General features: G+C 34.3%; 3 protein-coding genes across 3 annotated transcripts; 2 read left to right on the forward strand and 1 right to left on the reverse strand.

Moving 5' to 3' along the window:
- Window positions 1-517: 517 nt before the first annotated feature.
- LOC133680358 (eukaryotic peptide chain release factor subunit 1-3-like) lies at window positions 518-3,376 on the reverse strand. The gene is made up of 3 exons (XM_062103261.1): window positions 3,229-3,376; window positions 977-2,442; window positions 518-867 (listed from the first exon to the last, which is right to left on the reverse strand). Exon 2 carries the CDS (start codon window positions 2,410-2,412, stop codon window positions 1,102-1,104), a length of 1,311 nt encoding a protein of 436 aa, XP_061959245.1. The 5' UTR covers window positions 2,413-2,442; window positions 3,229-3,376; the 3' UTR covers window positions 518-867; window positions 977-1,101.
- Window positions 3,377-5,260: 1,884 nt separating this feature from the next.
- Window positions 5,261-8,247, forward strand: LOC133680372 (NADH dehydrogenase [ubiquinone] 1 alpha subcomplex subunit 2-like). Its single transcript, XM_062103286.1, has 3 exons — window positions 5,261-5,434; window positions 5,556-5,662; window positions 7,912-8,247. Exons 1-3 carry the CDS (start codon window positions 5,349-5,351, stop codon window positions 8,013-8,015), a joined length of 297 nt encoding a protein of 98 aa, XP_061959270.1. The 5' UTR covers window positions 5,261-5,348; the 3' UTR covers window positions 8,016-8,247.
- A 1,008-nt stretch (window positions 8,248-9,255) lies between these two features.
- Window positions 9,256-10,801, forward strand: LOC133680380 (histone-lysine N-methyltransferase ASHR2). The gene has a single exon (XM_062103298.1). It carries the CDS (start codon window positions 9,357-9,359, stop codon window positions 10,530-10,532), a length of 1,176 nt encoding a protein of 391 aa, XP_061959282.1. The 5' UTR covers window positions 9,256-9,356; the 3' UTR covers window positions 10,533-10,801.
- Window positions 10,802-13,122: the final 2,321 nt, after the last annotated feature.

The raw sequence follows: 13,122 nt of genomic DNA on the forward strand, positions 1-13,122 counted from the left end.
ATAGCCCATCTCCAACCATCAATTTTTTATTGCAAAATGGCAATTTAAATTTTAAAAGTACCAATGGAAGTTAAAAAAGGAAAGTTCTTTGCATGCGGCAAGAGAGATTATCATAATATATTTCATCCACGGCAAGCAAAATAGTAGCACGGAAGAGATTTACCAGCTCCTCATCAACCTGGAGTCTTGGACTAAAAACATTCCACTCTAGTCATGTGGCATTGAAATGAATCGATACAGCAGCAGCAGCAAGGCAGAGATGGTTCCTTTTCCTTCTCTCCGGAAAAAGAAGTCATATCACGGGACAAATAACAACCGACACAGGCTACGAGTTCAGACAATCAGTGTTGACGGCCTTAGAAGACAGGTGGGGGGGTTGAGATATCAAACATCCCATCACCGCCAGATCACACGTTCGTTTCATCAACAAACTAACAAACTAGTGCATGAATCAACACAACATCCAACTTCATGCAATCATGTTAATACAGTGATCTAATTCATTTGGATCAGAATATAAACTCAAATAAATAAACATAATTATAATAGTAGAAGATTATGCCAACCAAAAGTTAGGGTAACAATATAGGCATCTCCAATCTCACATAAGTTTAAAAACTTGTTAAAGACAAACAAACCTTAATTTTTTTAAAAATGCACAAGTATATATTCATAAAAAACACAACCCTGGTGTTCTATGCGGATATCTGCAGTCTCATCCACTCATCAACCAAGTTGGTTCTGTAACATCTCAGACTCCAGAGCAAGCCAAGAACATGATACATACTCCAGAAAAAATGCAGCTCCATGACACAAAGCAAGCATCATCACCACATTAAGCTTTTTTAACTTGGAAATATCAGTCCCCTTAATTAAAAAAAATGAAGATTAGATATGTTGAAACTGGTCATTCCTCCAAAACAAAAATAAATGTAATACTATACTTTATAGATGATATGAGTTCAGAGATTAGAACCTTGATTAGATCTTTAACAATGTTTTCTGAGCATTGGGCAAATTCCAGCGCGGCGCAGCGCGTGCTGGTGCAGGCTCTTTAGCCCCATTTTCCTGCACCAGCAATGGGGTGGAGTTGGCTGATTGCTATTCAGAATCATCATAAACTTCTTCATCTGAAAGCTCATCAAATGATCTCATATCAAGCTGGTAACGGAGGATCCCACCAATCCCGCCAAACCCTCTACAAAACTGGGATCCTTCTTGTGATTTGTTAGTAACAAACTCTAGAGAGCAACCAAACCGCTTGTACTCGTTAGCAAACCACTCCAGCAGTGGAGTCTTATCCTGAACTTCTAATTCAGCATTGGTTACTGAATCCCTAAAGTTGCCCTGGTTGGATTCCTGCTCCTTATTCCAATGTTTTATGGTAACTTCACCAGTGGCAGAGTTTTTCAACTGGTACCTATTAATATCCAAACTTTCCCACACAATTAAAGTTTCAACAGCACCCATTTCCAAAGCTTTCAGTGTGTCATCTACACCAAAAACATATTTCCCAGTATCCTGACTTATCTCTTCAAAGTACTTTCCTATCAAGCGCTTCTCCTGTATAAATTTCACATTGGAAAGAATTTCAGCTGACAGCTCGATTGCCTGATTAAAACCATTCTCTCCTCCATAGGAAACATCAACAACATTCAGAATTTTTGCCTGAAGTCGAGGATCAAACATATCTGATTGACTCAGCTCAGTCTTGAAGTCAGCTGATCCAGCAAGTATCAATCCCGAAACATTAGGCTGGCTGGTGGCAGGATTGATATAGAACTGGGTGGCAAGTTCTGCTGTCTTTCTCACATAGTTGTGGCGCTTCTCCATTCGAAGTCGAGCAAATCGAAGAGCAGACTGTCCTCCTCTCCCATGCTTCTTAGGAAGGTCAACAGTAAACTTATGCAGCACTTCTCTGGTGTTGCCACTCAGTGTCCCAAAAAGAGTTCCATTCCCGTCCATGACAATAAAGCCGAACTTGTCATCAGATTCCAAGAGTTCATTCAGAGCTTCTGTGTGAAATTTGTTGTCACAGAGGTAAAGAGATGCATTTATGGGCCTGAAAGGCTCAAAGTCAATAGTTACTTTCTTTTCCTTCCCATCTTCGGTTACAATTGTTCCGGTGTAAAGCACAAGCCCATTGGGAGGAACCTTGTTGTAAAGTTTGAGCCTTTGCTGAGCAGATGTAATGGCACCCAGAACAGATTGACGATTGACCCTGCTCTTAATGTTTGAAGCAGTTCCAAACTCATCTCCAAGCATCTTAGTGACACGAGAAACCTGATCACGAGGAGGCATGATAAGGGAAATCATGCTTGTGCCATTACCTCGGGCAGCTTCCAGTGCTTTGATGAGCTTCTTAATCTTCCAAATCTCAATGTTCTTATCAGTCTCGTGACCGTCTGACATTGTGGCGTGTTTAAGAACAGACAAATTTACCTGCAAAGACAGCACAGCAATTTTATAATTAACCACCAGGACTGATATATGGTGTGGAAGAGAAATCAAAAGAAAACATCAAAGAACAGTAATATAATGGCTAAAACTAGAAATATATTAAAGCTGGAACTTATAAAATAAGATTTAGAGTTGTAGAGAAACCTGTTAAGTCCTAAGAACATATTGATAGGAAATAAAACATGTCTGTAGAATTGCCCAAGGCAGCTTTATCTATACTAGTTCTAGGTCTAAATAAACATAACAAAGAATAAGGAATCCAAATAACACAATGATTCCTAATCTGAACAGGAATATATAATCTTTTAGTTGTTCACGAACAATTAGGAAAGGGAAACGATATATTAATAATTTAAGAAAAAAACAATAAATCAAATTTCGCTAAACACAAAATCATACAACAATTCAAGTTTAGCAAAATACAAGCAATTTTGGCTACCAATTTCAAACACGACATAAGTTTATTCGAATCTCAATCAGATTTCATGAATTAAAGTAAAAAACAACTTGGCATAACTGCTAATCAAAGCAATCCACGAGAGAGACATAGAATCCATGTAGCAAAAATCTAAATCAATAATAAAAAATAGAAAAATCACAAAATTCGCAAAGGGAGCAGCCAGAATCATAACTAATCGGACGATCAGTAACAAGAATCACAAAATGCACAATAATGAAATAAAATAAAATAAAATAATGATAATAATTAAAGAATGAATTTCACATTTAAGAAAAGGGAAAGAGAGAAAAGGAAAGACGGAGACGGACCTATCGCCTGCTGGGAAGAAGAGCTGGGATTTTAAAGTTTGCCTGTAATGAGAGTCCAGGAAAAAGATAGCACGCTACCTGCCTTTTTTATATGATGCCCTAACCCTAACCTAGCCCAACCCTGGTTTGATTATAATACCCAATCATGGTTAGATTATTCTTATTACGGAGACAATAATAAATATCGGACTTAAATATCTATTCTATCATCCAGTATCTTTGTCGAGATAAAAAAAAAAAAAAAAACCTTCCCTCTTTGCTGTTGTTTTTTTCTTAAGTGAAGATTTTGAGTAAATTATAAATTGGTGCTTTTACTTTATTAAAATTAGTTTACTAGTCCCTAATACCATCCTTAATTGTAGTTTCTGTATTTCAAAAACACCTTATTTCTAATTAAATTTACCAATCTTACGTCATTCTCTCTTCTTTTTTTATTATATTTCAAAAATTAAAAACAAAATAAATTAAAAATAAAATTTACTTTGGCCTAGTACCAAACCAAACCATTTCTCCGTTGACTCTACAGCAGGATATTCACAAATGGATGGATTTAATTGAGATTATCTGTTTAAAATATCTAATTGGATTTTTATTTATATATTTATTTATTTTTTATTTTGGACATTCACAAATGGATTTTTATTTTGAATAATAACATGGAGAGAAAACTCAAGAATAAAGCTAGGAGTTTTTGTCGGGGGTGACAGGGATGCTTGGATCAAAAATTTAGGTGTACAATCGAAGGACCGGAGGGGTAAAAATTGGCTTCGAGAGGAGGCCAAAGTGTAATTTTGTTTTTCATGTATTATTTTTTGGTATAAAATTATTGTTTGGGACAGCCATTGAAAAAAAATTGATTTATTTTTAATTAATTTTTTTATATTGTTTTGAAGTGTTGATGTGAAAAATAAATTTTAAAAAATAAAAAATATATATTATTTTAATATATTTTTAAATAAAAAATACTTTGAAGATAATTATCTTTTAAATAAATCTATTTATAATATTATTTATGATATTTTTTTTTAAAAAACCCATAAATCTATTCCCCTGCGGGAAAGTAGGATAAAAATGGATCATCAAAACTGTTTGATATTGTTGTCTTTTTTTTAATATTTATTTTTTTAAAGAGAGTTTATTTTTATAGTCTAACCTGTATTTTTAAGATGTGTTTTTAAATTATTTCTTATTCTAAAAAGTATTAGATTAATATTTTTTTTAATAATCTTGATGTGTTATTATTAAAAATAAAAAAATAAAAAAATAATTATGTTCTTATATTTTTAATTAAAAAATACTTTTTTAAAAAATACTTTATAGTATATTTTCAAACACAAACTTAATATTTCCAACAAATGAAGCATAAACCTTGACATTCCTTGCAATTTTTTTTCTTGGCTCATTTGGCCATTCATTTTCGGAGATTCACGGGCTTTAGATTTTTAAATTTCTTTATTAAAAAATTTAAGTATTTTTTTAAAAGTTTTTGACATTTTCTAACAACGAAGTGGTATAATTGCAAAATATGTGTCTATAGGAATTCAAATTGAAATATGCATTAGACTCTTTTTGCAACAAAGTGTTTTTAAAATTTTTTTGATTATTTTTAAATGATTATTTTTTATATTTGTAGATCGTTTTAATATATTAATATTAAAAATAATTTTTTAAAAATAAAATAATTTTATTTTAATATATTTATAAGCAAAAAACATTTTAAACCGTATCTATTTATTACAATCTCAAACAAATTTTTAATTTATTTATAATTATATTTCAAACAGGACTGAACAAAATTTTTTTAAATAAATAATTTAAAATTAATTTTTATATTTTTTTAAATTGTTTTGATGAGATATAAAAATAATTTTTAAAAATTAAAAAAATAAAATTATTATTTTAATATATTTTTAAATAAAAAATATTTTAAAATAATAATCACATTATAATTTTAAATATACACTTGTAATCAAATTCAGCAAAGGTAAGCTCAAGTTTTGATATTTGTTTTTTTTTTTAATAAGAAAAAAGGGTAAACTCAACTACTCGAGTGCAAAACAGGACAATAGTGGCCGAGGTTTGGAAGAGACCGAGCGCCTCGTTTTGGCAGAGCAGAGATAATGGCATGGAGAGGCCAACTTTCTAAGAATCTGAAAGAGCTTCGGATTCTTCTATGTCAATCTTCTCCTTCAAGTTCATCTACTAGGTAGATATTCTCGATTTTTATTATTGATTTGTTATTGCTAACAAGAATATTTCAAGACTCCATTTTCTTTAGCCATTTTGAATTGATTGTATCCTATCATCAATGGGTTTTTCTTTGACAGAACATTTATAGAGAAGAATTACAAGGATCTGAAGACCCTTAACCCAAAACTTCCAATTCTGATCCGTGAATGCAATGGAATCGAGCCTCAGTTATGGGCAAGATATGGTATCTGTTTTCCTCTCTTTCATTTATATTTATTTTCTTCTTCTTTTTCTGTCATATCACTGTTTCTTTAAAATTCTCTTTATAGATGTTAGATTTTGCTGTTTGTTGTGCGGGTGTTTCACAGGCATTTGATTGGTTTATGGTAGAATTGGATTTCGTAGAATTTGCAAATTGATGAATGTTGGATTCCTAGATTTTGTACATTTTTTTTTTATTTAATGTGGATTTATGACAATCCTTTGAAGTGGGGTTTTTCTTTTTTCTTTTTCTTTTTTAATGAATAAATGGGGCTTCCCATTGTGTTTAGGGTTTCAATTAGTTTTTAGGGCTTTAAGCTATGTTTCTGTTCGTTTATTTGGGTAATTAAACCTGGCTTTAGATACTCTACCTGAACAGGATTTTAGAGTTTATTGGAAGATTAAGAATAATAGTTATTCTCTTCTGAAATGAATCGAATCTATGAGAATATGGTCATTTCAAATGCTCAAATCCATGAGCTTTAAATCACTTAATAGGGTTTCAAAATACCCAAATTGAACTAAGATTTTTGCTTCAGATTTCTTCTATCAAATACCAAAGCGAAATGCATCCTAAACATAAATTAATACATAGAAGCCTCTTCTCAATTTGATTTTAGATACTTTTACTTCTGAAGCATGCATATTATTGAGAAGCTGTGAGATACGCTATTGCCCTCACATTTTCTCCTTTTCATCAATAATCTTATGGGACTGAATTCTGTATGTGCCAATGGCTTAAAGTCTTGGCAACAGATAAGTAACAACGTAGTAACTCAATTTTCTCTAGTTAAAAGTTATACCTATGGTTTCAAGAAATATAATAGGTTAAATGGTTAAGGATGCTCATAGGTGCCATATTTTTATGGCCAACTGATTGACGTCATTTGTACTTTTCTTGAATTTGTTCTATCAACTGCCTAACTTAGCTTGAAATAAAATAAATCTTAATGAGGAGCTGGTAGGTTAGCGACAGCTTACCATTATAAGACACTTCTGATGGAATTTCAGAGGGGCAGATCATGCTATAAAATTTCTGTAGCTCTAAAGTTAAAAGGATTGGATTTCTTTTTCCAGTTACTTCTAATCTATTAACCTCAAGTTAATCTCTGACCTCATTGACTGTTTACTAATTGAAATTTTGTTGGTAAATTCAGCATTGATATGATCATCCTGTATATTTTCATGGTTCTTATTTGATTGGAACATGTAACTTTTTTTATACAGATTGGATCTCTTGAATTTGCACATGATGCTTGCTAACTAATTACTGGACATTAAATGCACTGTTCACTTGTGCCTTTTAGGTTCTGTGGAAAAGAATTTATGTTCTCTCCGGAAGTTTATCATGATGGATGTAGATGAGAATTTGGTGTTGTTTTATAAAGTCTTCCATTCATTGATTCTTCTTCTTATTTGACTGTGGCACTTATTTGGTTCTTGCATGTTTGTTCTAAGAAAATGGGTGGGCTTCATTTATGTCTTATGCATAACCTTAATTTTGAGGTTGTCATTCATTTTATTTGTTCCTTTATCTTCTTTTCCTTTGGGAATTCTCTATCCCTCACCACACACCAAGAGAGAGAGGGTGTTCCTCTAAGCTTATGCTTTAACATATTTTCTGCACTCAATCATTTTATCATTTTATGCCTTTATATTTTGATGCATTCAAGTATCATATTGCATTGATAATGGCCTACAGATACCTTGAAAGGAATGTTAGAAATGATACAGAGTTAGTTAATTATAAAATCTTCTAGTTTTTTTCAACACTTGCTGGAATGTCTGGATGAGGTAAAAAGACTGAGAAGTAGAAGGGTCGTGTCTCACTCTATTTAGAAGTGAATTCACTCGATTGAAATTAGGAAAAGAGAATGAGGGAGATCCACAAGAAGAAGGTTCCAAAGGCTACTCAGAGAGAAAAATGGGGACAATGGGATGAAGATGCTCAACCAATCCAATCTGTCATTTGGCTAAGAAACACAACAATAGTGGTTTTTATTTTTGCGTGATGGTGAAATAACCTTGGTGTGTTTGCAACTATGGGTATGGAATTTTGTTCCATGTTCTTTCTTTGTTCATCCACAATTGCATGCTGTCCTTCATACTGGTATCCATTTGATGAGTAGTGTGGATTTTTTTTTGTGCGCTTTTATCTTTCTGCCATCACGGATTAGTTCTTTAGCTCAATGATTGTAATGTGGAGTTGTGCAACCTTCAATTTCTATGCAGATTTTGGTGTTGAGAGGGGCGTTCGGTTGGAGGGTTTAAGTGAGGCGCAGATCTCGAAGGCCCTAGAAGAGCTTGGGAAAGTGGGTGCATCACTTAAAGGTTGATATCGTTGCTGTTCTTCTGTGTGAAATGAAATAAATTGATATTATGGGAAGAACTATTGAGTCTGCCCTTTGCGTTGCTATCTCTCCGTGATGTGCTTGTTTAAGATTCTTATTTGGTAGTTGGACATTCAGTATTGTTGTCGTTTAGTTTGATCACAATCATAACATGGCATTGGCATGTTTCCTTCCTATTGAATAACCAGGATTGACATTTTGTTTTTGGTATTGATAACCAGCACGACTTTTAGTTCTGTCCAAACCGGACAGGACCTCTCATTTGCAATCTTAAATGAGATGCTGACTTCAATTGGAATCATCTTTCTTCTCTTTATCCTTGGTCGTTTTCCTTATTGCCGCTTGACATTTGTTGGGAGTATACCGTGACAGGGGATGGCAAATGTTCTTTATCGAGGATACAATGTGACATATGATGGAAATAAAAGATATAAAGTTAGGGTTTTTCAAACCTTAAACACGTAGATTTTTTGCTTAGTTTTTTTTAAAGGCGTCATACATGATGACATCATATGTTTTTTACGATATTGATCTTTAGCTAGTGGTTTTATCAAAATTTCGTGGGGATGTGGATCTTGTGGATCAGTTCGTTTGATTGTACACAAGTGGTCGAGTATATTTTGAAATTGGAAAGGAGTGTACATCCTTTGTTAACTTCATGTAGGTTTTGAGGGAATTCAGAAAATACAAGGAAGAAAACACATAAACGGCATTGAACATCTATTCATGGTTTTTCTCCATCACCGTCCATGCTCTCTGAGATTCAAGCATATCTAATGATAACATGTTTTCATGTAAGCAACCTAATTTCTCGAGTCCATTGAGGTCATCTTCAAGCCCTTTGGGACGTACAGGATGAGGAGGAAACAGAAATCTAACAACGGGGCGAATAAAGAATTACCTTTTGCAACATCCGTAATAAACAAGCAACAGTACAAGCGAGGATGTCTTGTTTACCATATTCCTCGTGAGCAACAAAAACCAGCACAAGATGTCCTGTTGTGTCCCAGCTCCCGTGTGGCATGTACCAATGGGCCAAGGAGATGGGGCTTCAATTTCAGACAAATGGAACATTATGGCCCATTCAGCTCTTCACCCAATAGCTTTTTGGTGGGAAGCTTTCTGGATAATCAGAGACCCTTCGGAAATATTTTTTTTGCCTTGGCCTTTTTTTTTTAAAAAAAGAAGAAGAAATCGTATTTTTTATTGACATCTATAAAAGCTAAAACCCTAGTTAAAGCACCAATTTAGCAGCTGAAGGCTCCAGTTGATTTTGAAAAGCGAGACAGAGGAGCCTAAGCCGCTCTGCAGAAAAAGATAGTAAAGATGTCTGTTGGTGTAAACACAGAAACCCTAGTGAGAGTTGAGGAGATACAAGGAAGAGGAAGAGGGCTTGTATCCACTCAGCCCTTAAGAGGTGGCCAAATCGTCCTCATAGATTCTCCAATCCTCCTCTATTCTGCACTCCCTTTAACCAAACAGCAACACTCAACCTTCCTTTACTGTGACAAATGCTTCAAAACTATACAATCAGCATCAGTATCTTGTCCCACCTGCTCTCACCAGCGTTTCTGTAGCCCCACTTGCCTTTCCGCTGCTCTGGCATCTTCTCACACTCCTTGGGTCTGCCAATCTCTTAGCCGCCTCCGCGACTGCCAAGATTTTCTACAGCATCATTCTGTGGAACGACAAATCCAAGCTCAATTCCTCGTTGCTGCTTACAATCTTGCATTCGTTTCACCTTCGGATTTTCAAATTTTGCTGTCGCTGCAAGGCCGCGCTGAAGATGAAGATCCAGCTATTGTCCAGTCTCTGCATTCTGTAATCTCATCTCTTTGTCCTCCTCCACCAATTGAGGGGTTCTCTTTTAGCTTGGAACTTATTGCGGCTTTGGTTGCGAAAGACAGATTTAATGCTTTCGGATTAATGGAGCCTTTGAATCTTAATGAAGAGAATGGTGGGCAAAGATCGGTGAGGGCTTACGGTATTTATCCTAAGGCATCTCTTTTTAATCACGATTGCCTTCCAAATGCTTGTAGGTTTGATTATGTTGATACGAATAATAGTGGGAACACTGATATTGTTGTTAGAATGATTCATGATGTTCCGCAAGGAAGGGAGATTTGTTTGAGTTATTTTCCTGTAAACAGTAATTACTCCACTAGACGGAAAAGATTGCTTGAGGACTATGGATTTACCTGTGACTGTGATCGTTGTAAGGTCGAAGCTACTTGGTCTGATGACGAGGGTGATGGTGATGGTAATGATAATGAGGTGATGGAGGAGGATGTCGATGAGCCAATGGAGGCCGAATCTGATGGTGAAGAAATCGGCAATGATAATAGCACTGACTTTCCTCATGCCTATTTCTTTTTGCGATACATGTGTAATCGAAATAATTGCTGGGGTACACTGGCTCCTTTTCCTCCTTCTGATGCTAAGCCATCAAATTTATTGGAGTGCAATGCCTGTGGTGATATCAAGAATGATGAGGTTTGTTGATGCTGGTGGGGGTGCGAGCCTGGCTTTACTTGAATCATTAACCTCTTGAACTCTCTATCTTGCTGCTTGTCAATTACTACTCAGGCCGTGTAAGTAGTGTTCTTCCATTAGAAAAGTTTTGTCAATAAATTTAATTAGAAGGGTTTTCTTTTAGCGTTGGTTTTTAGTTTTCTAGCATTTCAATGACAAGGAATATGTGGCTTAAGTATTGAAAATGAATTCTACTGTATGCTAAATGATTTGAAGAGGTTCTATTTTATTTTATGGTAGATTCTATAGCATTTTCGTATTATTCTAGCATTTTGTAAGCTAGGATGTGCATCAGCCATATGTATTTTCATTAGCCTAATCTCATTGCACTGTGCAGAATCAGAAAAATCTCTTTGACAACAACATTTATGAAAGAAAGACTCTTTTTAGTCTACCAATTTGAATCATGGATAATTGGATATAAGAGGTTTCATGCTTGAAAGCTCCCCGTTACTAAACTGCTGATAGAAGCAGTGGGTTTTCATTTAGAAAACACTCTTTGTTTTCGTTGTATGCGTACTGAATAGGAGCATCTTTTTCTTGCTAATGAATATGTAATGGCGCAAGCCCATGTACATAGCATTTTACCTAAGGATGACTTACATTGTATGCACAACCGAGCAGGGTTTTGATTTGTGATCGTGCAAGTCTCTGTGCCTATTGTATTTTATCTTACCTGTCAACTTGGGCAAAAGGAAGAAACTCGTATTATCCCTTTGATCTCAACCACTCTTGTATCTTCTTATTTCACTCTTCATTAATCTTTCTTCTTGGAAAAAAATGGCTATAACTTTAATTCCATGCTTTGTTTCTCATTCTTGGACAAGAGATCTTGTTGAAAACATTGATTTTCTTATGCTGCAGCACTGCAGTTTATTGTTTTGGATTGGTGGCACTATCCTGGTACTAGGTGCTGAATTTAGAATTGATAAATGATGTCAAAGATGACAGGAATTTAATGGCGGAAAATGCAAGTATTATACATCCATGCACATTTTGAGGTTTCTCTTTTCAATCCTTGCTAGCCACACGCACGCAATTCTTGTGGAAAAGAATTGAAAGATTAGTAAATCTTTTGTTAGAATGAATGGCACAGTAGTTTTCATTTCTGTGAAGCTATGCTATTATTTTTAGTGCAAATGCATGCTGCAAGTTTTCTATGGTTTTGTATCGACTTATGATTCAAGCGTTCTCTTTGCATAGATGCTTAAGCATGCAAAATTTGCTGGTTTGCAGAGATGGCTGTTCCTTATCATGATTATCGTCCAAAACAAAACGGAAATTAGGTGTTGTTTAGTACTTCATTGCTGCTTTTATTTTACTTGTTTGGTTGAATTGCTGCTTTTATTTTTACTGCGATCTAATTTAAAACTGAAAAGGAGTTTTTAGAAATAAGGAAAAGTGGTTTCGGATTTTTGTGATTACAATAAATTAGTTACTACTTTATCACTATTGGCTGGATTAAAAAAATAACATTAAAAACAAATTCAAGTTGCGAGAATTATTTAATATTTTTATTAAATTTGACTTGGTGAGTTACCTTGAAATTTCTTGATCCAATTTCTTATCTAGTTTGATTTTAAAATTAAATCGTGTGAGAATAGTTTTGACATGTTCTAATTAACTTGGTCGATCTAAAAACATATCAATTAATCTATAAAAAAATCTAAAGATAAAATTGAAAAAAAAAAGATTCAACATAACTTCTTGCTTAGCTCAGTTTTAAAAATAAACCGTGTGAAAGTTGTTCTGAGTTGACTTAGTTAATGTGGTTGTTTTAAAAGTAATCTATGAGTTGACTTAATTAATATGGTTGTTTTAAAAGTAATTTATTTTATTAAAATAAAAAAGTTTAAGGATGAAATTAAAAAAAATATAATTAATAAAAAAAAATTTCTTGACTAGTTTTTTTACTTAGCTTGAATTTAAAATTAAATTATGTGTAGGTTGTTTAAATGTGATTTGGTTAATTTGTCTGTTTAAAAACAACCCAGAAAAATGCTATAAAAAATTGGGGAAATTGAGAAAATGTTTTTTTGATGAAATTAAAATAAAAAAAAGGAGGATTGAATTAGAGAGAGAGAGAGGAGCAGCTCTATCATAATTCTCAATTGTTTTAGACTTTTAGTATAGAAGTTATTTTTTTACAAAGATTCTTTGGAGCAAACTTCTTTGTCAAAGTTGCTAGTTGATGAGTATGGGCTTTGCAACCCTGAAATTGAGTCATCCATGGTTGATGGGTTTGAGATAAGTTATCCCAAGTGGAGGCTTGAGCCAGCTTTGGGGATTTCACTATCTGAGCCCAACTCACACAGATTTGAGCTCGAGCCTTAAAGATCTCACCATCCTAAGCTCATCATCTAAGGGCTCAGAGTCAGCTTTAAGGGTCTCACCTCGAGCCTAAGTGGTTCAATCCGCCACCACTTACATGGGGTTTGAGATGGCCAAATCCGAACCCAACTCTATCATAGTGCCTTGCCTCGCAGTTGCGATTGGGATAGCCATGTCTGATCTTAGTCTTTGTGTCTACTTGTGCTTACCAACTTTGATTCAATGTTAA

The sequence above is a fragment of the Populus nigra genome, chromosome 1 (genome assembly GCF_951802175.1).
Source record: "Populus nigra chromosome 1, ddPopNigr1.1, whole genome shotgun sequence".
Classification (NCBI taxonomy): Eukaryota; Viridiplantae; Streptophyta; class Magnoliopsida; order Malpighiales; family Salicaceae; genus Populus; species Populus nigra.

Excerpts from the sequence above, each read along its gene's own strand:
- LOC133680358 (XM_062103261.1), bottom strand. The coding sequence starts at position 2,412 with ATGTCAGACGGTCACGAGACTGATAAGAACATTGAGATTTGGAAGATT.
- LOC133680372 (XM_062103286.1), top strand. The coding sequence starts at position 5,349 with ATGGCATGGAGAGGCCAACTTTCTAAGAATCTGAAAGAGCTTCGGATT. Across the intron at positions 5,435-5,555 it reads CCTTCAAGTTCATCTACTAG|AACATTTATAGAGAAGAATT; the intron begins GTAGATATTCTC and ends TTTCTTTGACAG. Across the intron at positions 5,663-7,911 it reads TCAGTTATGGGCAAGATATG|ATTTTGGTGTTGAGAGGGGC; the intron begins GTATCTGTTTTC and ends ATTTCTATGCAG.
- LOC133680380 (XM_062103298.1), top strand. The coding sequence starts at position 9,357 with ATGTCTGTTGGTGTAAACACAGAAACCCTAGTGAGAGTTGAGGAGATA.